Source organism: Psittacula echo, assembly GCF_963264785.1.
Source record: "Psittacula echo genome assembly, chromosome: Z".
NCBI classification, from domain to species: Eukaryota; Metazoa; Chordata; class Aves; order Psittaciformes; family Psittacidae; genus Psittacula; species Psittacula echo.
In genome coordinates, this window is record NC_137742.1 from 51,620,061 (window position 1) to 51,648,059 (window position 27,999).

At 37.3% G+C, this 27,999-nt stretch overlaps 1 protein-coding gene across 4 annotated transcripts; it reads right to left on the reverse strand.

The window, feature by feature from the left end:
- Window positions 1-51: 51 nt before the first annotated feature.
- Window positions 52-27,746, reverse strand: PRRC1 (proline rich coiled-coil 1). 4 transcript variants are annotated; one of them, XM_080638147.1, is made up of 9 exons: window positions 27,229-27,335; window positions 21,873-22,013; window positions 20,115-20,249; window positions 16,204-16,346; window positions 12,287-12,389; window positions 9,285-9,448; window positions 7,859-7,962; window positions 5,745-5,847; window positions 199-2,120 (listed from the first exon to the last, which is right to left on the reverse strand). In XM_080638147.1, the coding sequence occupies exons 3-9, from the start codon at window positions 20,227-20,229 to the stop codon at window positions 1,911-1,913; spliced, it is 942 nt and encodes a 313-aa protein (XP_080494273.1). In that variant the 5' UTR covers window positions 20,230-20,249; window positions 21,873-22,013; window positions 27,229-27,335; the 3' UTR covers window positions 199-1,910. The 4 variants fall into 4 exon arrangements, with proteins under 4 accessions (XP_080494275.1, XP_080494273.1, XP_080494274.1 ...); XM_080638148.1 differs by lacking the exons at window positions 21,873-22,013; window positions 27,229-27,335 and adding an exon at window positions 27,650-27,746; XM_080638146.1 differs by lacking the exon at window positions 21,873-22,013 and having other exon boundaries at window positions 27,229-27,332.
- Window positions 27,747-27,999: the final 253 nt, after the last annotated feature.

The following is a 27,999-nucleotide window of genomic DNA, read 5'->3' on the forward strand; positions in this document are numbered from 1 at the left end:
CATTAGTGGCTGTGTAAGATATCTGGAATGCTGGGACAATGTCACCACAATGAACCAGATGCTGCAAAAATGAGAAGCCGCCTTCTGTCTCCACTCTTACCACCTTTGAAAACCAGTGAAGACCACGGCCTGGAAAGACAGAAAGAAAACACAAATTCTCATTCAGTTTCTTCTGTTTTAATTTTAACTTAGGCCACGGCACATAAACCTAATGATCATTTCAGGTCCTCTTTGTTTGCAACATGGAGGATGCTGCAAGCAGGGGACAAAAGGGCAGCATTCAACATATTATACACTGCAAACTGAAATTACAATAAAAGTGAAGATGCCTTTAGCAAAAAATGGCAAACAGAAGCCCCTGTATCATCCTTCTAGTTTATAATACAAAGAAGTGCTCCCAATAAGAGATCTCAAGACCACAAGAGTCAGATTCTGTTTGTTTGGGGTTTTCTTCAGACAAGACAGGCATTTAAGTATGTGCCAAATTCGTAATTTAACCATGCAAACATCATTTCAATAAACAGATGTTCATCAGCTATATTAAAAAATAAACCTCTAAAATGGATACAGTGCTGTAGGAAAACCATTTATTCAACTGATTTATGGAGTAAACCAATTAAGGCAAAATATATTACTTGGAAATAGGCTTTCACTGGGCACAAATATGAGCTGGCTTAACATCTTGTTATATATAAAAATGTCATTTGAAAGCATCAAAGAAAGGTAAAGGCAGAGCAGTATAAGATGAAAAACTGCTTCAAGGCAAACAAGAAGTATTTTTTAATTCTTTGTTTCTTAAAAAAGTATTATTACCAAAACATTTTCTTCACAATTACTTCCATATTTCTAAATACAGGTTTAAGATTATGTAAGCATGGATAAAGGGCATTTGTAGCCATGAAAAAAATCAGACACCACTGAAGACTTACATGAGAAACAATGAGCTCATGATACCAGGAAGATATTTAAGATTTCAAAATACTTAGAAAACCCAGGAAAGCAAAGCAAGTGATACAGTTCTCACCATTTTCACATCAAACTGCTGAGAACCATAACTTCATAGAAGAAATTATATAATTCCATATAAAAGATGAAGTTTGGAAGCACTGGAGTAAACTAAATTGTTGAAACTGCTGAGATAATTTCATGTGTTTGTGGTACCTGATCCATAACCCACTGAAGCACTTGAAATTTGTCTAGTGTTTTAATTAAACATGCATCTTATTACTGTTACAAAAAAAAAAAAAAAACAGAAAAAAGATGCAACATGGAACATGAAATTTCAAAATACTTTAGCAACAATTTCAACTAATGAGGGATAGATTTGTGCTTTTTTAGTAGCTGACCAGTATGTGTTGAAAGGGCTACCCAGTATCACTCCTGAGAACTTCTATACAGACATGAAAACATATCATGTGTTAAGTATCATCTAAGCACAGGCTCCAAGAAACCATCTAACACAGAAGATAAGACTCTCTGGATTGAAATGCATATATAACATACATTTTATTTTGTCGACATGTACATTACTAATATAATAGAAATAGCTAAACAATTATCCCCTTCTTTTAAAAAGTATACTAACTAAAATATCTCAGCAAATGCATAGTAAGGTCTCAAATAACAGCACATTCACCATACAAACTGTAATGCTATTTGTTCCAGTTATAAATATATATTTGTTCTCATTTCCCATTTTGTGAATCATATTGGAAATCATATATTAGTTAAAAATTGCAATAGCTCATTTCTGCTATTGAAAATGACCTTCTCTTCTTAAAAAGCAAAATTCAGTTTAAAGTTAGATTACAAATGTGTGTTGCATCCACTGAGAATTAGAATGTGTAGCTTTCACTTCAATTCTAGCATCACAAACCCAGTATTCTTTAGTGTCGTGGATCAGCCTTCTTTCAAACAGTCCTGGGTGGTAACTGTTGTTTGTACATTCCTGCTAGAGCCTTAGCTGCACTGTAGATCATCTGTCGACGGGACATGCCAGTGAATACCACATGCCAATCAGTCCTGTTGACATTCTGTATGTTCTTCTCAAGCACTTCACCCACAGTCACCAACAGGCCTGACCATCTCAGACTGTAGTCCTCAGGAGTGAGACTCTTTGCCTGTGTAACATTTTGAGAAGTGATTATTGAAAATTTAAAAGGAGGTTTTGTTTCCTATCTTCACCATTACCAACTCTGATATATCAATAGAATGTACATAGCAAATTAAAAGAGTCTGAGAATCCAAATTTCAGACTGCCTCATAATTTGCCTAGCCAATTAATACTTTTTGGATTTGTATGTATCATGATCCAAACAGAATACTCTAAAGCTAAAATATGATGCTTGAAAGAGTAAAGACATTCCACCATTACCAGGAAGTAGTTTTCTCATTTGAAGTACCTAACAGATGGAATCAATTATATATATTTATCAATGACTCTTACCTGCCTAAGGTTTAAAAATCATTAAAATGTCCCTCTGAAGCAGACAAGTAGCCAAATACAAGAAGAAAGCTGCGGCTGGCAGAAATGGAGGACTGAGCTATTTGCATGAGACACAGGATTACATACACGTAATTCCCTGAAGCTGGAAGCAGAAGGGATGCAGTGGGGGAAATATCACTGCAATTAATGGCTCTGATGCTCATCCTAGGCAAACACCTCTGGCCATTGTCACATACAGTGAAGCGTAGAAGACTTTTAGCCACACTAAGACTGCTCTAAGTATTATCCAGTTCTTCATAGCATTGCTTGTTGGGCCCAATTCTTCATACAGACTTTATTTTGACACAGCCTGTTTCCAGTGCTTGTACAGCAGGTTAAGTTCATTACTGTGTTCTATGCTTCCTCAAACTACTGTCTTGCAACAATAACAGGATATGTAAATTTGTCAGAAAACACAGTCTACTCCAATATCAAAATAACTTGTGATTATCAAGAGGTATGTAAAAAGCAGACTTCTTAAGCAAAGGAACAGGACTAGTCCTTACTAGTCAAAACAGTGGCAGCAAGAAGTAAAGAGGAGTGCACCTAGCTGCAAGTAGGGACTGAGTATCTTATTATATCTCCACTAAGATCCACAATTACACATAACTTTGAGGGTTTTTTTATTATTATTTGGTATTTTTATTGCTAAAAATTTGAAGAGAACTTCAAATAAAATAAAAAAGATCAACCTTGCAGTAGTTTCCCATCACAGCTGCAATTTCTGCCTCACCTAAAAACAAGATGACAGCTGGTCTGTTAACAGAAAAAGTTTCTCAAAACAAGCCCTCCAGTCCACCTTTTTACCTTCTCAAATCAAGCAGTATTTTAGAGTTATATACAGCCATGAGTCTCATTTTATGTGCTCAGAAAACTCCATGCTGCTGGTAAAGACATTAACAAAAGAGCATCAATCCTACAAAGACAGTTTTTTACCACTATTTCCTTATACAGGACAATAGGACACATAGCTAGCAAGAACTATGAGGAACATAACTGGTTTTAATATTCAGAAAACTACAGAATGGCTGGGGTTGGAAGAGACTTCTGGAGATCACCTAGTCCAACTCCCCCTCCAAAGCAGGTTCAACTAGAGCAGGTTGCCTCTATTAAATGTTTTGTACTGTGAATAAAAGAATAACACTGCCTGTCCAACACATTTATTTTCTGTTTGTAGTCACACAATTGCTGGGTTTTTTTCCCTGCTGTAATCTGATTTTGCTTAAAGACACTGGACTGCATTTATACCAACATGTGTTTCTTAGACGCCCCTGAGAGAAACTCACTCTGTTTGTAAAAGAGACATAATAGGAACAAAGGCATAAAACAAAGCTATGTTTTGCTGTTGACGTATATACAAGAACAGTTTTCTTTAAATACGAGAACTCAATCTAATCCAAGTTTAAAGACTTACTAAATCTGTGATGTACACCAAGCTATACGCCAAATGGGCTGCACAAAAGTTTAAACAAGAATGCTTTCTGCTATCACAAGGTAAATACTAATTTTGAAAGTTACAAAATACGTTTACATAAGAGAAGAGAAATACTCAAAAAGGTTACTATTAACTTATAATTTTTAAATGACACAACAGGATATTCTGTGAAACAAAAATTAAATATACCTGTTGTGCTTTATGTTTAAAAAAAATCATTTGGTTCGTATCGGTGCTCCACATAGAATGTGACAATAATTTAATTAGTAACTTCACATTGATTTCATAGCATCATAGAATGGTTTGGGTTGGAAAGGAGCTTTAAAGATCATCTAGTCAATTAAGTTGCATCTGCATAATCAATATGTTTTTCCTTAGCTTCATATCTTTCCTGACTCCTTTTGAAAAGCATTCTGGAAAACTAAAGAGAGACTGAGCAACAACAATATTTCTCCTTTTGCCACTTGTCAGCTTTTCAAAATTGTAAGAACTCTGAAATATAAGAACTAAAACCAATCCCAAAATGTTCACTCTATTGGAGATAGTAGTAACAGGAAAAAAAACCCCAAACAGTTACTATTTGTTTTCTCAAAACAGCCCCCTGAGGATCAAACCCGAAACAGTTTGTTTTGAAATTCCTCACAGAAACATTTATTTAAAAATAATTCTCAGAGCAGAGTTAACTAATTCATGACTCGTATCTTCCTTCAGGCAACATGCAGTGACTGGAGTTTGGAATAATTCCTAGTGCATATCCAAAGAAATGTAACAATCTCATGAAAAACTTCTGTTGGTGATATTTAAGACCTGCATACTACTGCATTATTTTAAATGGGATGAACCATGACATTTCCAAGATTAAAATCTTTCCATTTCAGAAATTTTGGATCCCTGTCAGGATAAGATAGTCAAGAAGAGGAAATCAGCCTTGAATTTTAGGTAACAGTCTGTATGTTCATAGTGGACTTAAGTCCAAGCCCAACTCTAAAGAAGGGGTATCCTTTATTTATTTATTAGGAATGACTTTTCAGAATACTAATTAGTACAGTATGCAGTCTGTTTGGTGGTAAATAACAACATAAATACCAAAGCTTTATGACCTTTAGTAAAAATTGCATGGCAAGTTCTCAATTTAAAAATTTCTGCCTAAATGAAACGTAAGGTATGTTACTGAATTACTAACACATACATATGTGCACACAGACAATTCACTATTACGCACTTTTGTTGGCATTAACACTCCAATATATACATGAAACAAGTTAAGAAAAGGAAACCAAGCCTTTGGATGGATAAAAGTGGTTACTGCACTTCTTTGTGCAGTTGCTTAGTGCATTTTGTAAGCTGCAAAGAACTCCTTCCACACCTGAGGAAGAATGAGTATTCTTACCTTATCAACATAAAGATTCATGAGGGTTAAGTCTGAGTCACTGAACCAGACTGATGATGATATTTCAATTATTAAAATTATATTTCATTTTTCATGGAGTACTTCTTGGTGGTTAATTTCTTCTTAGATAATATTTCCTCTTGATTAATTTCTTCTTGGAATATTTCTTCTTTGTTATTAGAAAAGTAAAACTAGTGCTTACAAGTACCATGTATTTCAGAATGAGACTACTGATCAAAAATTGCTTTGTGACAAATGCCTGACGATTTCTAGGTAATACATAAATATGATTCAAAAATAGTTTTTATCCTAATTTCATAAATTAAAACATTCAAGTGGAGTGACTGCAAGAACTGACATCATAAGTGAAATTAAACCTTAAGTCTTATCTTTTAACTGTTAATCCAACATTTGTAACAAAAGTGAAAACTCACCTGCTGAACATACTGCAAAGGCACAGGTGTTGCTTGGGTAAAAGCTTCCAGATGAATTCCATGAATGGGATCCTCAATAATCAGACATCCAATGTCAAACCACCTGCAATGATATACAACCTACTTTATTTCTGAGTACCGAGCATCACTGAATTGAAAAACAACATGCTAACAGTTAAACTATGACCATTTTACAAATTCTACCACAAATGTAGTAATAATGAGTTTCATCAGTTTTCTAATATTTTTCAAGTAAAATTTGCACATAGCTATTTTTATATATATAAAATTATACTGCGTACGCATGCACGTGAAATACGTAATATACATTAAAATATATAAAATACATAAAATTTACAGACCAAAAAACCACACAAATTTGGTGGGGTAGGCATATGTGCAGATATATTCTTTTGGCCATAGTTACTATGCTTTTAGAGAATGTTTCTTATTGAGATAACCTGCCCTAACAATTAAGAAAAAAGAATATCTATTTATCATTCATGTTCTATATTCATAAGATTTTTTGGTATGTGTAATCTTATAACAACCATTTAAATGATTTATTCAGAGAAACACTTCCACACCTTTCTGAAAAGATGGTGCCTGCTGTAGCATACACAGTAAAGGCTACTGAAGCAGTACCCAAAACAGTTCCCTATTTAGCTTGCAAAAACATTAGATAATTTCTCCTATCAACAAACTAACAACACTGACATAATCCAAATAAAAACAAGGACAATGCACCAACATTAACTCACTGTATTCAATTCCTGTAACGGTTTTACAGTTCAGTTGCCACAGGAGAAACATGCTCCAGGGAAACCACAAACACAAAACCAAGGCCAAGTATCATAAAAGACTTAAAAAGAAAATTATTATTGTAGTTTTTGTTTCATATATATATTATATAGTGTATTTTGGGAAGTAAAGGTGTTGTTCTAAAACAAAATGCAAGACTCCAATTTTAAGAAATGACTGGGTGAACCATGTAAGTTTCATGTTAAGAGTTTAATGGAGCAAGACAGGAAGAAGTATTTCACTTGTGTCATCTCTGTAGCAGGGAACAGAGCAATGCTGCCTACTGAATAAAAATTAAAGCATCCATTAAGTTATTCTTTGCTTCTGTTGTAACTAATATCAAAGATCAAGGTGTTCTGGGGACCTGTCATGTGTGGAGAGAAGAGCTATTATTCCCTTCAGTAACACTTCAGTCCTGGTTGAGCTTTTTCATGTTGAATTCTTTAAGCAACACTTTCAGATTTAGGAACAACAGAATTTGAAGGACAAGAACAGCAATTATTCTGAAACAGAGATTTCACTGTCACATTTAATCCTTCCTGGTAATATGATAAAACATCTATATCAGACTAGATGGAAATAAATACTAAACAAAACTTAAACCACTTCCTAATTCTATTTACTGTAGAAAATCACCATCTACCTTCCACTAAGGATACTAAATGTACCTTTAAAAATGCACAAAACATTAGAAAAAAAACTAAGCTTGTATTAAGAAAACCATGATGTTGTCCTTAATGCTTTGGAAATTAATTATAAAGCTACTTCAAGAACTGTCAAAAAGCATGTTATGAAATCAAGTTGTATTTGGAAACACCATTGTTACATCTGTGCAGTGCAAATTAAAAGCAGTAAACACAGTGAAAATAAATTAGATAAGATATTATCTGATAAAATCATATTGCTACAAATGAACTACAAATGACAGAACATCTCCCAGTGTACTTTCTGAACTGAATACAATTTTGGAGAAAGTGAAGAAACAGGAGTTCTGCTCAGAGGAGTAAGCAAACCACTAGCTAAATTCCAACTTCTACAGCTATTTAGTTTTGTCATTTCAGTGTAACTTCATTGTGTTTTTATATTGTGAATCTTGAAAAAATTGAGGATTTTGTATGTTAAAGTCTCAAGGACAAAAAGCTGAACATCATTACCAAACTCAAGTCTGCTAAACCAATACTGAAGACAAACTCTCCTTTCTTCTGCTCAGAGTGATTCTGCCAGCAACTCTTTTTTAGGCCCCTTTGAGTCAACAAAGAATATTCCTTTCCCCTGCATCCCACCCTCCCCTAGAATTTATCTGAAGTTCTCACTTGTCAGGAAGCAATTCCTCAATGAAGCTTTCTGCTGATACAGCGGGCTGTTTTTCATGTATTACTCCTGTCCGACGCAAGCTGTCTATCCTTTCTTGGGCTCCCTAAATGATAACACAAGCTGTTAGACAACATTCTCTTTGAATCACAACACAGTGCAATGCTTGCAGATTAATGCAAGAAGAATACTAGAACATACTTTTCAAGTTAAACAGAAAACGTGAGAGATTTTTTAAAACTTACTCTTATTTCAACATTAGAAAAACAAACAAAAAAAAACCAACCCAAACCTCACAAAAAGCCACAACGGAATCCCTAACAGTAACAAAAACTATGATAAAACTCATTAAATATTTTATTATTTTTCCCTGAAAAAGACCTAGATTCCTAACCTGTTACTGCGACAAGTTTCATTATTAGTTAAAGCATCAGTATATATGACTGTTACTCATATTGACATTTTTGCAGATTTGTTGGGTCGTTTAAGAGCACTGGACCAACTTTGGAAGAGTAAGTGAGAGAATCCCTTTCCTGTGTTACCTATTCAACTAAGATGAAGGAATCATTTGCTCCAAACCTCTCATCACTCTGAAGTTGTAACAGAAATACTACTACACTGCAGTAGCTAAACAGTTAAAGGAACATTATACTCCTTACCTCAACATAAAATTGTATCAGCTAATATGTTGCTATGAGGATAGGTTTTACTCATCTGCGCACACTGCCACAGCAGTTAGGAGAAAACTTTCTTTTTATTGAGTAAATGATTTGCCTGTATTTAAGAAGCAGAATACTAAATAGTTGTTTTCAGGGTTTTTAGTTACTGGCCAGGGAGGTAGTTACATATAAATATACCTGATGAACACATACATTTTTAAAATCTGGTGAAACAACTTTTGATAGCACTTGCAGCCAGCACAGCTGTCTGCAAGGCTGCAGAGTGAATTCTCACTTTTAAAATACCACAGATCTAGTTGAGAAGATACCTGACAAGTGTTGATCAAACTATTACTGATCTACAGAATTAGTGGGGAGAAAACTCAGTTTTAAAGAAACTCTTTTAATTTCTAGCATTTCCAACATGTGTGCTAGTAAGTCTAAGAAAAGCCTGCTACACTTTGAAACTACAGTACTATCACAATGTGTGATAGATGTGATGGCAATCGATGACAGTGTAAGAAAACTGACATGAATATCATTCGTTGTGAATATCTTTGCAAAAAAAACCAAAAACAAACCCTAAAACTATTTCATCAAGTACCTTCAAACTGATCTAATGACTCAGATGGCAATTAAAGAAAAAAAAAAAATTATACCTATCTCACAATTGCCCTCCCCTTTACAGAAATCAGATTTTTGTAGGTGAATGATTCCATGCTCTCTCTTTGCATTGGAGGTACTTTGGTACTGTTACATATCAACTTACTTTTAAACCTGCAGCATAGCCCACAGGTTGGGGTGCAATGTTAGACTGTGCCGCCTCTCCAGTAACAACCGCCATCCCAAAGACTTCTTGAAAGGCATCCCGAATTGCTGCAACTTTTACCTCTTTATTAGAAGTAACCACTATGTCCAGTTCTCCCCCAGTTTCTGTAAAATAAATATATATATATATATATATATATATATAAAATCATAGAATCATAGAACCAACTAGGTTGGAAAAGACCTTTAAGATCATGAAGTTCAACCATTACCCCAGGACTGCCAAGACCACCACTAAACCATGTCACTAAGGGACTCATTTACATGTTTACACGACGGACAGTGACTCCATCACTGCTCCGGGCAGCCTGTTCCAATGCCTGATCACTCTCTCTGTGAAGAATTTTTTCCTAATATCCAATCTAAACCTCCCCTCATGCAGCTTGAGGCCATTATTTCTTGTCCTATCACTTGTTACCTGTGAGAAGAGACCGATCCCCACATCACCACAATCTCCTCTCAGGTAGTTGTAGAGAGTGGTAAGGTCCCTGGGGCCTTCTCTTCTCCAGACTAAACAGCCCCAGTTACCTCAGACGTTCCTCATCAAGACTTGTGCTCCAGACCCTTCACCAGCTTTGGGGCCCTTTTCTGGGCCCACCCCAGCGCCTCAATGTCTTCCTTGTAGCAAGGGGCCCAGAACTGAACACAGTATTCTAGGTGTGGCCTCACACGTGCCAAGTACCAGATGCTCATGTATTTTTCCTCATTCACATTATAAACTAGTTCAAATACATTTTATTTCTTATAAAACTATGCTTCAGAGTTGGTCTCCTCTTTCTTTGCCACTGTATAGAAGTAACTTAGGAAGTAGAAGTTAGATGAAGAACTAAGTAACTTAGGAAGTAGAATTTAGGTGAAGAACCAAGTAATTCAAGAATGAAAGACAGACAACAGCAACTGACGTTTATTCAGCAACTGAAAAAAAACCCCATATCACTCATCTAAGATGACAATGGATTTAGAAGAATAACTTGGACATCCATTTCTGAAGATATTTTGGTGTTCTGCAAAGGGGTAAGGAATGTTTATGTGACACACAAAGTCTTCCTTATGAAAGAGATAAAGAATACTGATGCAGTTCATAAAATCCAATGAACAGCTGTCAACCTTTAAAAGAAAGGCTCATATTACTTTATAGGTGTCTGTGGACTGTGAATTTTATTGCCTGTCTGCCTCCCTACAGCTTTATCCTGATTTAGATACTTATGGAACAAAATTTATGGAATATCTATGGGACAAAAAAGTTGTATTTCTGAATCATTTCCATATGACAGTATCTTCATAAAGAGGGTGAGTTTTCACGAAGCTTCTTTAGAATAAAAGAAAACAGTTAATGAATTAAAACATTTCTAGATGGAAGTAAATATTAAGTTTACAAATCTCTGCCCTATCCCCACAACCTGCAACTATAAAAAAAAAAGGCAGTATTTTAATAGCCAAGACATATACAGATGCTTTCCCTAACAACATGACTTCAGAGAAGTTTGAGATAACTACTGTATTCGTTTACTCTAACTGAATCTTATAAGCAAAGCATTTTATTAGAATTACTTCCTCTAGGTAACATTGTTCCATCCAATAAATAGTGTATCAAAACATCCAAACCATAACTGGATACTGTCAGATCCTATTTTAAAAAGGGATGGTCATGACTGCAATAGCAACCTTAAACAGAGTTTGCCAAATTGTGCATAATCAACATTTACTCTAGTTTTGTATTGCATCCCTCTACTCAAAAACTTTCTCAGTTTCTGGGTGGCCTTCTCACTGATTTCATATCCCACTATCTCCTCAATAGTCAGTTGCTGACATACTTTCCCTTAAATGTAACACAATTAACTACTTAATAATCTGGTTATCTTCCCCTTTTATGCCACATATTGTCCACTGGATTAGAACAATAGTGCAGAAATGTGGTTAAACGGATCACAGAATAGGTCCACCTGAAAAACAGCTTAGAAAACAAAATGCAAGAATATTTTAATAGTTTGTTCTCAGTCTTATCAGTTTCATCTACATGCAGACAAAGGGCAGTACTGGCAGAACCAAGGAGGAAGACTGCTTACCAGACTGCTGAAAAAAAAAAACCAAAACAAAACCACCAACAACAAAACAAACCAAGCCATCACACTGGACAATTCATGTCTGTTGCTTCACCATTATAAAAAAGTAGAAATTTCACATCGGCTGTATGTCACATGTAATGTACTCTGGTAAAAAACGCTGAATACCACAACAAACTGTAATTAAAATACTATGCTCTTCCTTCCTGGCTCAGTGCATTTCAGACTTCATGAGACTATTTTAGAATTTTAAAGTTACTACTAACTGAATCAGAAACTGCTTCAAGTTTGATGAATTTCTTAAAAATAGTGTAAATACTATTAAGTAGAAAAGTGCAACAGTGAAAAGAAAGTCTCAAAAGCCATGTAAATACCTATGTTCTATGCCTCTCAGAGTATGCCTACCTTTTGGCTTGTTTTAGCCCTAATGTGACATCTTCCATGGTACTATTTAGGGTTATGTGATCCAGCAGAAAACATATGATGTGTTTAAACTCAGCTCCATAAGGCTTAAATAGAGACACAGTAGGAGAAAATAATATGCCACAGAGGGATTACAGGGAAGTCTCTTCAATTTTTTTTTTCATTTTTATTTATAACTTCTTCATCTTTCACTATCTGAATCTGAATTAAACAGTATTACTACGCAATTATTTGAACTACAGCAGAATACAAAAGTGAAATGAACCTCGAGACACACATAAAAATTCAGCCTTCAAAATGAGTTTCAGCAGACAAATCACTTTAGAAATCAATACAGTACTGTGACTGTGAATTAACATACTACATATACAAACTTCAAGTGTAAAAGTAGTGTGCTATTATATTAACCTCTCCAACATTTAAAGGTATTACTTAATGGTTTGTCACAAATACTTACTGATATATGGAACCATGCCAGGATCCAGTGTTGTGATCATGGTCTCCACTGAATGTTTGGTTTTATCAAGAACAGACTTCACCATGGGATTCTCAGCTACACCCTAAATTTAAGCAAAACGTATTTCCATATTATCTTTTTTTCTTGAGAAACTCAAAATGTTACAGTTAAAAAAACCCAAAACAAATAAAAAGCAAATATTAAGCGGCTTTGTGTTTCTCTTATCACATTTACACTACGTAACACCTACTGTATCTCACTCCTCAGCACAAACATTACAGAATATGGCTATCACTGCATGAGTTTTCAGTTAAAACATGAAGTTCAAATATCACCTTTACCATCCTTTTCTGCATTAATGTAGAAGCAGTACCACCAGCGGTGATGGGCAACAAACTTGATCTAGTTCTATTCTGGAGCATTAAAAAAACCTGTAGATTCCTAATGCTAATTATAGGTATCATAAGACTAGGTAGCTCGATTTAGACTGTGATAACTCAAGCTGAAGAGTCTCTTTTTCTGTTCTTAAAGACAATAGGATCTATTTTTAAATGGCTCATTACTAACAAATATTTCTAGAGCAATTGAGCTGGAAGTCCTCAATTTATAAATAGATTTTTAACATTGCTGGAAAAATGTTCTACATTCTCCAGCCAAGTCATAGGTGGAGCTGCTGACAGACCTAAAAGTTCATTAAATATAAACCCAAACACCACCCCGTGTCTTGCATAGTCTTAATGAATGTCTGTATCTCATCAAAAGTTTATTTAAATTCAGATATGATCACAGGGTGAAAGAAGAAAAATACCTTTGCTGAATCACTGAAAGATAAAGCACTGGAAACTATTTCACAGAAATCTTTTAGCAAACTTCTTCAGCAAACTGGCTGTTTTCAGCCAAATATTAAAACTGCATATGCTTGTATCTGTTTCATTAAATGACAAACCTTACACAGGACAGCACTGTGCACATACATCTTTCCACTTGCTTAATACACCACACAGTATTCCAGAGAACTGCAGAATCAGAGTAGTTTTAATTATTTCAGAATAAGTTTTGCTCAGCAAAGCTTCTTTCCCATAAACAACATAATGGTTTGGGTTGGAAGGGGCCTTACCTATCACCTAGTTCCATCCCGTCTGCCATGGGCAGGGACACCTTCCACTAGACCAGGTTGCTCAAAGCCACATCCAACCTTTGAATGCTTTCTTTGTAGAAAGCTTGAAAAAAACCTCAAACAACTAACCAACCGAAAACAAAAATCTCACACTTCTACAGACACTGCGACATTGTTTGGCTACTAATAATGATGATTATCTTATGTCTCACACTGAAACAGTTTACCACTGGGTTTAGGTACTCTTCTCAATGCTGTGCAGAACACTAAGCCTGACTGCAGAATTTGATAATGAAAACAATTACTCACTCATACACAATTAAGATTTTCAAGCCAGAGCCCACTATAGCCACTTGTTTCTCACGAATACAAGACTTTTCTGAATGGTAGCATTCACTGAGTAATACATAAACTCTTGTGACTACTCATGTACCCACAGGATGCCATCAAGAACAAGGAAGTTTAAATTCCTCCTTCAGCTCTCCCACAACTTGAAGTTTCTCTGTTGTTTTAACAAAAACTGAGCACTGTGAGACTCTCAGAAACATTTAAAGTATGAATTTCCAGCTCTGGTATCATTCCAGTAATGCAAAGGCAAGCTGTACTTCTTCAATCAGCAGTTTGCCTGCCTAACTAACTCAAAGTCATTATACATATCGTGAAGACAATCAGATTCCTGAGTAGCAAGAAGCTGTTGCTTCTACCTGTGGAAGATGCCTTTATGTTCATCAGTCTAGCACAAATAGGGACAAAAAATCCAGTTTTATACCAATACAAAACATTAAGTTATCACAACACTGAACCAGAATGTAGTTTAGTTTGGATTTCTACCTAAATAAATTCTAAGTCAACATAAATTTAAATGGTTCAAATAGAGAATCTTCCAGATTGGCAGAGCACAAACACAAATATTTTGAAAATTCAGGTCCTGTCTGTCTTCATTTCTCAAACAGTTAAATATGCAAGGTGTCAGGTGCAATTACTGCCACAGTACCCAGCTTTGCCTTCTATTATGTAGAAACCAGTATTGGAACTGATACAAGACTGACTACTCAGCCATCTCTGATGATGTTTCAAAGGAACTGAAAACAGTCTTGTTCAATTCTAGACAATTAATTTGTCAATTTTAGATTGTCACAGTTTTGGGATATTATCTAGCTTGAAAGAAACCCGGAAAAAAGGTGTATGACTTCTTAAGAACACTAGAGGAAAAAGGGTAGTTCAAACTACTTCAAGAACAGAAATAAAGATAACTGCTGCAACTACTGTGTAAGCTTTTCCAGGGAATCCAGGATGCATTTCTGTAATAATTACCAGTTAGTCTCCCAGATCCTGGCTGATCTTTAAGAAACAGAGATTCTGATGTGTGCTTACACACACCAAGAACTTGATGGTTCAGTATCTGACTCCACATTCTTCCACCGCAGCCATTCTCAAAAACAGGTCATCACTGAACACAGAGAGCACATGGAATGCTTAATACTTCAACAAAAATCTGTATTTTATTATTGAAATCAGTAATGTGGACTTTCTCCATAAATAAGAACAGGACACCTTCTGGATCCTACTGGTATAAAGGCAACAGTAACATGGATGAAATTGGCTTTTCAAGTAATCTGCAATGGCAAGCTCTGGTACTTCCAAAACAGCTACAGAATCATGTTACCAAAAAAAATGTTCCCTTCTGGAACATTACCATCTATTGTGAATATTAAGAGGTGCATGATAACTGAGAGAAGGGCATTATTTAAAGGAAGACAGAAGATGTGCTTTTATGATCATGAAAAGACATCTCTCCTTGAAAAGGGCAGCATGACAACTTTGTTTTCACCATACTAACAGAGGATTATTCTTGCTCTTTAAGACTGTATCACTGTCAAGATGTGTATTCCTGGAGGAAGGGAGAGCTCAGTCTGCCATAACACACATAACTTTTTCTCCCAGCTCTTCATGCGTGAAAGGGCTTGAAAGCCACTCCAAAATTCTGCAATCCCGTTGAGGTATCAATCTTGTTGATTCTTCCGTCACTTCTAGTATGAGACAGTACAAAAAAACTGTTGCTCTTGAAGACGCTTCAGTGTTCATTCACAGCCCTTACATCTTTTTGCCACAATCTTCACGATCCTACTTACATGTAACATTTGTCACAACTCCAGAAAGGTTATAGGCTAATGAAATTCTAGTAAGTTGATGTTGCTTCTTTTTTCCTCTGTATGATTAGATCACATCACAAGGAGTATCCGTTCTGCACTATATACCCCATACCCTGCAGCAGAACAGAAGAATCCTACATCTCTCAAACACTTCTTAGGTAAACTGTTCTTTGATTGAAGAATTGAAGAAAATATATTTTCCTCTCCTTGAAGAGACATTTTTGTTCTGTAACGGGCAAGACTGCATCTCATAGAAATCAAATTCAGTTCATTTGGGAATAATAAAGAAACATGATATATAAAGAACCCTGGTGAGGTAAAACAGACTTTCTGCATTCAGTCACTGTAAAGTAAAAACTAGCTTTCAGGTCTTAAAGAGGTCCTAAAGCTTCCCCAATTTAAGAACATGTGACAGAACTTGTTAGGTATACATATCTTCCTGTCACAGCAATATATTAACCTAAACCACCAGCATTTGTGCACTCCTCTCTCTTTCACACAGAGGAAGAGCAAAAGCATAGTCTCAGCCACCTTGCATATGAGACTAGAGAGAGATTTATAGCAACGTGCATTTAAAATATAAGATATGTCTTCTAGTCAGTAAAAACAGTAATTCCTCATGACATGTAACAGACAAAACCCCATACCTTTATAAATCCCCACAGCCCTCCTGTAGCAGTTGATACTCTGGGGTCATCATGCTCCTCAGGAAAAGTGATTGTAGAATCAGTTCCAGCAGGCAAAGCTGATGACAAATTTGCTTGTTGAGTAACAGGATCTGCCAAAGCACCTAGGAAGGGGGGAAAATAAATCACAAGTGTTCTCTTATTTTACTGCATTTAATTTATTATACTGTAGGAACACACAATAGCTTAACAAGAAAATGAGCAGGAAGAACAGAATACTCAGCCAATTCACTTCATTTCTTGAAGGCCCCAGAACAATTCTGCTTATTAAAGGTTAGCAGATATAACTACTCTAAAAGACTTCAACAATACCTGCTATTAGAACAGAGACTGCCTGTACATTATGTATAAAATTAAACAGTGATTTTTTTCTTAGTAAGTTAGTCTAACAGTAGTGCTTTTTATTGTATTCAAATTTTCATAATAATCCCTCATTAGAAGAAAAAGAGGAATGGGTGTTGCTCTCTGAACAAAGAGATAGGAATGATCTCACACATAATAGAAGAAAGAGAAGTAGGAAATTTTCTAACCCTGAGTGCTGGAAATCAGTAGCAACAGAAAAAGGAGCAAGCAAATGAATAGCTTTACATAATTCAAAGGAAAACAAAAGAACCTCAAAAAGTATAAAATTTAAGCATGAGCCTTTGCTGCATTACTCAAGTCTATTTTAACAGATTTTCCAGTCTGGCTCTCAGCTGATCCTTAGATAAGCTAATTTTGCTCTCTAAACCAAGTTTAGCTAGAAAATTTAGTCAGAAAAATAGAAATGACCATTTTTTGTAGCAGTAACCTATCGGATCAGCTCAAGCATCTCACTAGTCTCAGCCTAAACACCAATGACAGTAAACTATAGGCCAAGCTGCACTAATGCAATGGTCTTCAAACTTTATCTCACACACTTATCAGAAAAAATTTTTGAGCATGGAACACCCATGCAATTTCTAAATTATTTACACATATCACTATAGTGTAGTATATTACGCGTATCACAAACCATACACAATACAAATGTTAAAAGGACGTGATAAAGAGGAATTTTTTTTTAATTATCTAACAGTACAAAAACTTTTCTGCTTGCACTAACAATTGTTTTATTAATATAATAACAATATAATAATACAAATGTCAATAACTATTGACATGTTATATAATACAATTATTATTAATAATATTTTATGTGAGCAATGTGATTGAAGAAGCCTCCTTATTTTTTAAACCTTGGTTTAACACCATGATTTGAAAGTCTGGTTTGATGTTCAGACAATTCTGACACAGCTTTAACGGCTGTAACTGCTGGAAAAGATACCTCACAAAGATACAGAGATCTAAATGGAAGAAGTGCATCATTGTCTGTGCTTACTAAACCATGCTACTTATTTTCCACTCCCACTAACCAGTTATGCAAAGGTTTTCTTGAAATTCAGCTAGCAAATTCCCATCTTTAGTGATATCAATCAATTTTCTTGCAAACTAATCAGAAGGTATTGCAACTTAGTATTTTTAAAAATGGGTTTAAGCCCCACTGAAACTCTTTGGAGTGTTTTTACATAGGTCAGGAAGTCCTCTTTGCAAGTTTATGTGTACAGATGTGACAGCTTTTATATGACACTTGCATTGCTTATGGCAGTAGGACTGCATAATGTTGGAAACATTTCCAAGTATGAATTTTTAAAATGCTCTCTCAAAAGCATGACTTTCCTACAAAAAGTAGTTACTGCATCACTCCTTGTTAAAATGTTACCTTTACCTTGAAGGAACAAAGTATGAGTGCAATTTTTTTTGAAAACAGCTACTAGCCAGCACACTGGTGACAGCTACTTGTCATGACAGGAAACATCAGCAAATCTGGGAGACTTGTCTTCATGTAAAAGAAAATTGTTCATGCCACCTTTACGTTCAACAACACTTTTAAACACCTTGCCACATGGCAACCAGCAAACCTCCGTGCAATACAAAAAAAAAATTCATAGTCTCTCCCTATCTAAAAAAAAAATTACTATTTAATTTTCCTTAAATTAACCACATTGAAGACATCCTGTAGCACTTTGTGCCCTTCTGGCTCTTGTTTCTTTGTTGCAATAGCTTGCTAAAGAATGAGGCAACGAATAAATTTAACATGTGGCGAATCTCTGTAACATTATTCCAAAATCTATTTTCATCCTAGTCAAAGTAACTACTCCATATGTGGTTATAATTACACAGTTTTAATAAAAACTTTGCTTTTATTAAAGAAGTCATTTACTGTTGAGGATAAATCTTCTCTGGCACATCCCTCCTCTAGCATTTGACAATAAAATAGTTATTTCTGTATTTTATCACTGAAACAGAATTTAGCAAAAGCAGTAAGCTGAGACATGTCAGAAACACCTGTACTTTCAGGCAGCTTTACAGGAAACCTGCCATGTTGCGCCCTTTCTTCTAATACTTGTTTCTTCAACGCCTCAGCAACGTTTTCTATGCTTCTTCCAACAGTATCTGCTGATGAATACAGTTTAGCTTGTCACCATACTGTTTCCCATGTATTATTTCAGAAACTTTAACCATGTCAGGAAGAGCAGGTGTTTCCCCAATGTAAATAGCTTTTTATCTTCACTATTAAGTAAGAAATTTCCAAAGAGGCTTATAAAGACTTATGAGAATGCATACTATATTAAAAAAAAAGAAATAAAAAAATAGGCTTTCATGTTCTGCTTAGGTTTTAGAGGTCTGCTAATTATAGTGGCTTCACAGTATCCCCACCTATTATCTCAAGACACAATGTACACTTAGAGCAAGGTACACCATTAACAATACCAGATGTAAATATATATTTCAAATAGTCCTCAAAAAATTAATTTTTTTTTTTTGCCAACTTTATGTCAGATCCAATCAGACTGCTAGCCATACTACAAGATAAAAACAACGGCAAAGAGCTCGTACTAGGAGTCAGAGAAGTCTCAGATATTTCACTTTCTTCTGGTTTGCCCATGCTTGCATTATTAGTAGTATTTCCAATACACTGTTTCTTTGCAGGAACCCTTTTTGAGTCACTTGTCCATTTCATGAGGGTTAATATAGTTAAAACTAGATAATGTAACCCATAAATTGCCTTGAGCAGGCACACAAACTGCAAGGCATAGTAGCATGATTAGCAAACAAGTGATGGTGATGCTGTCAACCCCTTTGCATTGTGGAACACCCACTCTTCCCTAAGCGCATGTGAATGTCCCAACATATGAATCGAGTGAAGACACTAGTGTCAACCTGTATATTAAATATCAGTAAAGCTTGATTTCTTTCTTATTTTTTAAATAACAAGAAATACTAATGAAGGATTAGTATTTTTTCCCCACACCCCTGCGAATTGCTTTGCACACCCCCTGGGTTAAGGGTACTCCACTTTGGAGTCCACTGCACTTAGTGTGACTCACGAGAACAATACCAAGTGTGCCAGAAAATAAAGTATTTGGTGTTCAGATTCTTGAAAAATCAGGTAAAGTGTTTTGATTACCACCCACAATATTAAAAACCAAGTGATTATTCAAGTTTACTACAATCCCCTACAATACTGTAAATTTCTTTGGTTTTAATTTCCCTTCTATGCTGCTCATCTAAATGTGCACTGTAGTGGAAGGTATTATTTGCCTTAAAAAACACAAGTGCATCCACAAGACATCATTAAAAGGTTTCAAGAATAAAAAAATGTTTAATATTTTCTGTCAGACACATGTCAGATAAAGAGCACACTTCCATGATTAAGAAACAATTTAAATTCTTCCAATTAGTCTGGAGAAGAGCACTGTAACTATGCTGATAGCACTGTTTTTGGATGAACTGCTGTGCTTCAAAAAGCATGAATAAATGTGACTAAACTGCTCAGAAAATTTTTGTACCTAATGAGACAGGTGTAGCAGTGGCAGCAGCAGTAGCAGCAGCATCCCTTGCTGTGCTTGTGCTTGGTGGGGGCGTGCCAGGTGGAGTTGCTTCTATACCACTCTCTTCCATCATTTTCTTTCAGCTACAAAAAGCTGTGAGAAGGAAAAAAAAAAAAACCAGCATATCTTGAGAAACAAGGGAAAGACTATAAATTAGAATGTAAAGGCCACAACGCAGTAATTTACATCCCTGAACAGAGCAGGTGATTAAAATCCAACTCTAGAAAAAGAAAAAAAAAATGCTCAAGTACATAATTATCCACTATGTCTGATTTCTACTGCATCCTCCCTTTACTTTTAGCACCATAATATTATCTCTAACTCCAAGCCTCCCTCCAAAAACCTTATCGTGCATGCCCAGTTACTGTTTCCAATATACACTGGTGGTACTTACGTGAGAAATATCAAAGAAGTAATTACACTTCACAAAATCCATATCCCACTGCAAAAAACTTAACTACAGGGTAGTATTTTGCTGCATTATTGAGTGGTAGTAACTCAAACAAGGAACTGTTATTTTCAGAGCTGACACATGACAGAATGCAAACTTGGCAAGAGGCAAGACAGGTCTCCCTCTTCTGACAGTGAAGAACCACAACTACACAAGAAGCTGTAGCCCTCTGAGACTTAAGCACTTTAACAGATACTCCTGAGCATCACACCCGAGGGCAAACACCTTACTGAAGGCCACAGACAGCAGCATAGCTGGCAACAGGCCAGGCACCCAGACTCTGTGGCCTACACTCCAACCATGATTTTGTCCACCTTCAAACAGAACTGTTTTAGGGCCAGCTGAATAAGCCTCCAGAAAAGCTAAATGAAACCAGATGAAATTCACTTCCAACATAGATTAAATTACACTGAAATTAATTTACACTGAACAAGTTTTCCAGTACAAACTTGCTGTAAAATGCCATACTCTTCTGGTGACACTATCAGAAGTGAAAGTAATTGAAAACTTTGGCTTTTATTTTGAAGGCTGGATTACGTTGAAATTATCTTCTAACATCTTTTGAGTAAACCTTTAAAATATACTACTTCCAGAAAAGTATAGCTATATGCTTATTAAAAAAATCTTAAGTATGCTTATAAAAACCAATGTAAAAGAGTATATAAGAAGGGAAAAAACTGAGACTTTAACAAAGTTGTGGAGATTTTTGTTTGTGAAGAGGCAGCTAACAAAACCCCATGCTTCCTCCCAAGTCTATCAAACTAGACAGCAATGATTTGTACTACCCCAAGGTGATATTTCTTCATGAAATAAAAATCCTACATGAAGTAATATGTATGAAAAATAGATTCAAACATTTTCCACCATATCCATTACATCAGCAGCTACTGAGGACTGCCAGCTTTATTCCCTTTAACAATTTACAGAGGAAAAGGCTTAGATAACATGTTGAATAAAAATATCCATGTGTATATAAAAATAACTCCACTTACAAAAATACTGGTTTTCCTCTTTCAACCCCCTCCTGATTGCCTCATTGTTGATTTAATGTATATGCAACTCAAGTTCGATATGGAGGAAAAATTACTGTTGTTGCCAAACTGAAAAATCCAGAAAGGATGTCAATGTTAATCTTGAGAAGCTTAGTCTCAAAAACAAATGCAAGTATCAAAATCACAACTTATACTCCCTCTGACAAAGTGTGGTTTATGCGTAGCACCCTTCATGAAAACTCTCATCACAGAGGGATTTTAGGTTCCAAGTACCTCTTCAATTCGTTTAAAAGCTTCTCCTCCAAAAGGATGAAAAGGTCAGTAATTGCTTGGTGTGGCACTGACTGTCCTTGCAGAATGAGTACATCTCATCATCTCTTCAAAAAGAACTGCAGGGTCTTCTGTTAAACTTCACTAAGTGAAAGAATTTGCAATAAGATTATGTTCTTAATCAAGCTAAATGAGTTTACATTCCCCCTTGGAGAAGTATTGCTAAAGTCATTCTTTCAATTATACACTGCAAAGCAAGAAAGAACTTTCCATTGTGCAGCTGAAGTAATCACTGATCAAAACCTCCCAGACCCATTTTATTTTACCAAGGCTCTCTGAATCTGCCCTTTATTTCACCTAATGCCATGACTAAAAACTGCTGAGAGGTGCTTACTACTTAAAATAAATACAGTGGCCATGAAGAATGACTGGAAAAGTTCCAGGCTTTTCAAAACACTCTGTACAAAGCTTTTTTGAAGCTTCACAGAGCTATTGGAAGGATGAGGGGCAGAACAGGGGAGGAAGGAACAAGCTACCCAAAATGTAATCTGACATCTGCAAAGTAAGGAAATAGAATAAATGGAAGTAACTCTATAGTTGCTTCACTCTATTAACCTTACAATGTGAAAAATGAAGAAACTATTAAAACAGCAATCCCAAACTTGCAAAAATTATGAGTCAGTTGCTGGAATATAATTACAAAAAAAACCCAAAAAACCAAACATGGAACCAACTTAAAATTTGAATCTCCTCTCACTTGTAAGCCTCTGGGAAAGCCAGTCATCTGCAAATCCATCCTGGACAGGAGATGGAAGCCTGGGAGAGAAATCCTGCCAGTTGTAAAGCTTATTTCCATTCCCTCGGTCATTGCAGGCTCAGGCACACACCATTAGGCAGTGTGTCTGAGTAAGCTGGATACTCTCAGAGTGATGTCCAGTCACAAGCATACTGCTATTTCTCTTGTGTCTGGCTTAAATTTATCCTATGACCCCAGTACTCTTTCATATATTGACCACTATAATCAATTGGCTTCTTACCACCATCTGGGGAAAAGATGAACTCTACTTTTCACTGAAAGAGTAGACAAATTCCTTTATCCTCTCACACAATGCACAACCACAATAGCCTGCAGCATTTTCCTCCCACTCTCAATTTTTCCTTCACTCTTTTCCCTTTCCGTCTACCCATCCCCATACCAATTAGAGAACCCTGAAGCCAAAATGCCCCTATATTCTTTTCTCCTTCCTTTACCCCCTCACACAACCATCAATCTCACTGTGAAGTCCCGACATGGCAGGGACTAACGTGAAGCCTGCACAAATAACAGCTTTCTATACACTGAGCTCTCAACATAAGCCAGCTGTACTCTGCATGTGCTGCAAGAAAACACACAAATAATAATAACAATAATTAAAAAGAAGTTTAAGGAGAAAGATAAGACATGGAAGAAGGAAAACACAAAAGGAAGAGACAGCAAACCGTTCAACAGGTGTAACTGGAAGCTAATAGCTCATTGTGTTGAAAGAATCCAGCACTACATATAATTAAAATTCATCCTACAGGATGTATGGTTTAACACTTTAATCTAAATGGCCTATGAAACCAGTTATATGTGAAAAATAGGGAAGCATTATGGTGGAAGAACAACATGGCAGTGGAACCCAGGCAATCCACAGACTTTTAATAGGATTCCATCCTCAGCAGTTTCCAATGAGAGTTTTTAACTTCTCTGCGGAGAGATGCAGGAAAATGTTCCCCAGTAAGATCATCCTACCAATTCCTTATGAGTGACTGCTGGGTGTGGAACTGGTCTGTTTTCTCAGCCATTATTAAAAAAAAAAAAAAAAAAAAAAAAAAACACATAAAAAAGAAAGTAATAATACTTCATAGTCCAAGCCACAACCTCCTAATTTGTAGCAAGCAGCATCTGAAAATTCAGCCTAACTTCTTAAGAAAATTACTTTTGTGCCTTCCTGCAAACTAGAACATTTTGTATTACTAAACTGAAAAAACAAAGGAATAACTGAGACAAGCAAACTGAAGCAAGTACAATTAGGTGAAAATAACAGCAGTACTGCCATCTAGTGATTTGTGACCATAAATTAATTTCACCAATTTGATAATCTCACATTGAGCTTATGCGGATACGGAAAATAAAAATAGAGAAAAGCATAGAAAAAAACATTCCCAATGATCAGTCGTTCTCCAAATAACTCACAGAAGATGTAGAAGCATGAATTTTGTTATGCTTCTATCACTTATTTGGTTAAAAAATTAATCTTTGTAAGTACTAATGAAGACACTACAAGGATGATGTTAAACCCATATAACACAAAGAATAGGCAGCATACCCAGTATATCACAATCACAGAACAGTTTGTGTTAGAAGGGACCTTCAAAGGTCATCTAGTCCAATACCCCTGCAATGAGCACAGACAACTTCAACTAGCTCAAGAACCACATCCAGCCTGACGCTTTGGGATGTTCTCTCTTCTCTGCTCCTTCACCACTGCACTCTGGAAATCTGAACCTAAAAATGCATTTTTGGGGTTTTGCTCTTTTTAATTACATTGACCTGTACATCAGGAACATCTCTATAGCTTTCAGTGGGGTTTGTTACTATACGAAACTTCAAGGCTTTTTCTGCTTTTTGGCCCTGATTTTGTGACTTGCCAGGCATGTGCTTAATTTAAATCACAGAATCATTAGGTCTATCCCTAGCTGTCTGGTAACTATACTTTACAGACTCCTACCAGCTGAATCTCATCCATTAACCTAATTCCCAAATGCAAGGCCTGTGTATACTGAAAGGAAAACCAGGCTAAAGTTCCAACTGAAAATTTTAACAGGGCTCATGTTAAAATAGGAATGAAATTATTTGATTTAGAGACTAAAAGGCTGAACTGAAAAATTACTCATCTTTTGACTTAAATTTAACATGGAGTAATCACCTTTGCACTAATCTTTTGCAACGATCTTAACGGCATAACCATACTCAAAAGCATTCTTCAGGTTATTACTCCAAAATAAAGATATGAACAGTTAACAATATGATTATCTACAAATTGAGATTAGCAAATCTCACATGGATAAAAACATATTCTCTAGAAATCATTCATACTTTAGAATTTATAGTGAAGCCATACTTTCAGTCACCCTTAATTAACCCCTTCTTATATTTTGGAAAATGCTTCTGCTAATTAAAACAAAACAAACATACACACACACACACCAAAAAAAAAAAAAAACAACCAAGCAACTCACTCCACAATACTTCAGAATTCTAAGAGGCAAAACTATTCTCAAAACTGAGCCTAAAGTGAAAAAAAGACACTGCTGGAAAACTAAATTCAAATGCTGTTAAACTTCTTCTGAAAATAACTCTGCCTATTACGATTGTGTATAACAGTACTGGTTACATAAACTGTTAATGGCTAACCACAAGTTGAAGCTGTCCAGAATAAAGCACATTTATTTATTTGAACAAATAAATTGTTTGGAGCCATTCCCAGTGCAACCACCTCTTCAAACAAAATGTTATATTAACTGATAGATTCACAGGCACATACAGGAGATTCAACAGGACAGGTCAAAGAGGAAATAAAACCCAACAACTCACAAAGACACAAATGAGAGAAAAAACAGAATGACTAAGAAGAAAGCAAGAAAAAACATGACAAAAGTCTTCAGCTATTAAGCTGAAGCTGACACCTATCAAAAAGATAACACTTTAAACTAAACAAAACCAGAGTTTAATAGTTAGTACATTAAAGTTTCATCTGAAAAACCCTTCACATTGGTTTTCTCAATTTTAGAAAGGGAGAGCACAAAGACAGGGATAAAATTTTCATCAGATTCCAGTCTGCTAAATGCAGGCAAGTTCCATAAGACAGAGAGAGTCTGCCTGAAGCCAAAAGAAGGGCATAGGGGGATCATCAGTTTAATCACCTGGTGTTAAATGACTTGTTCTAAAGTCCAAAGCCTTAAAGAGCGCTATGCAAGCAAGGAAACAAAAACCAACCAAACAAAAAAAAAATATAACCACATACACACAAAAAAACCCCAAACAACCAAAAGCATAAAAACCACACCAAAAAAAACCCCGAAACCCCAAACAAAACAAAAAACCAAACAGAACTCTCCTATACCTGTTTTATATGCATAGCATACTGTTAACCCTTTTTCACCTGAAAAAAAAATCTAAAAAAATTTATCAAGCAGAATCTAGTAGATTCTGCCACAGACCTTACATAGGATCAAGATAGCTCAGAACCAAACATGCCATAAGTGGTTGGTCTTGAGACTATTACAGACAGTTATCATAGTCCATAGATATATTTCATAAGAAATAGGAAGTTCCACTGTTTTAAAAGCTTCCTAATCAATCCCTGAGGATTATTTTGTTTCCCACATTCTTAGTGCCACTGCCAGCCGTCAGGATTTGTTCTTGACCACGTGCACCCTTCCTATCAAATACATATTTTCAAATATCACAAAGCTTATATAGTCCATGGACTAATGAACCTCATGAAACATCGCTTCTATCAGATACTAACAGATCCTCAAACGAGAGGATTTCCACTATCATGCTAATTCAAGCTCAAGTCACAAGGGTTTACCAGAACCAGCATTTCCATCCATAGCTGCAAGGCTGGAACACAAGAGCCCTAAGGCCAGACATCCAACTTTCTACACAGTGCCTGGAGGAAGCTTGGTCGGCCTAAGAATGATTCAGAAGAGCTGAACAGTATGCATGGCCTTGCAGGGAAATAGAACCAGGCAACTGTAAATTCGATGGAGTGCTGGCCCATGCATTTGCTTGCAATGCCACCAGTCACTGAGGCAGCAAGGACTCCTGCTGTAAGGTCTCTTACCTGCCCACAATCCCCATCTTATGACAAGCCCCAAGGCATGTTCCTGTCAGTAGGCAGGACAGGAGCTACTACTGCCCTAGAAGGACAAGATGGTTCTAAACACGCGGAATAAGCTATGGTGGCCAGAGCAGGTGCCTGGCTGCTCTCCAGGCCTGAGACGGTGAGGGCATACATTGTGCAGCCTAAGCATGCCGCCCAAGAGGGAAAAACGACAGGTAAGGGCATACGTGTATACGGCCCCCGGAGCTCGGCCCGGGGCCTCTACGCGCTCAAACACACGCATACGTCCCGTGGGGCCGGCAGCTGGGGGCACGACCCCAGCGATGACAGGCCGCAGAAGCGGCGCGGCCTATGCCGGCAGGTCAGGCGGAGACACACGGAACGCGCCTGCAACACCTCCCATCCCCGCACCGGGAACACCTCAGCGGCCCCCCTGCCCCACATGCCATAGCCTCCCACATTGTCCCCGGCCCCGCCACCCTAACCTTCAGACGTGCCCCAGCCGCTTCGGTACTCAACGACACCCTACTACCACAGCCGCCACCCAGGAGAGCGGTGAAGGCACTCTGCCGTCCGCCGCAGCCCGGCCTAGCCCAGCCCTTCAGCCACTCCTTCCCCGCCGCCGGGGACGACGGGTGCCAGTGTGTACGCTCTGCCCACCACGACATGCGGCCTCACCAAACTCAAGCGCCAGAGCCCGCCAGCCCTCCCGCCGGGTGTCTCCCCCCGCCGCGGCCCACCCGGCAAAGCTCGTTTCGCAGGAACACCACAGCTCAAACCCCTCCGGCGATGAATGGAGGCACCGACGGCCGCCAACTACAACTCCCAGCAACCCCAGCGCGCGGCCCCGCCCCGTGCTGCCACGTCTACCCTGCGGAGCTGTCTAGCGGTGGTGCGCGCGCATACCCGGGCGCCCCGTGTCTTGCAGCCGCGCAGCGGGGCGCCCCCTGGCGGCATGTTCTTCTACCCCGGGCGGGGGTTGCGGGTCTGCGCTCTGCGTCCCTCGCCAGCGCACTGCTCCCGACACCCAACATGGCGGCAGCAGGGGGTGGGACGCCTCTTTTGCCACGTCCGCGAGCGGCCGCTGGGAGGGGCCGCGGGGCCGGCGGACTCTGCCTGCTGCGGTGTAGCGGCGGTGGTGGCGTGTGGGTTACGTTCGCCCGATCTCCCCCCGCTACATTTGCACGCCAGGACTGAAGGGGTTGGAAGGGAGCTAGTAAAGGAACAGCCAGGTGTGTGGCTGGAAGCCACCTGGG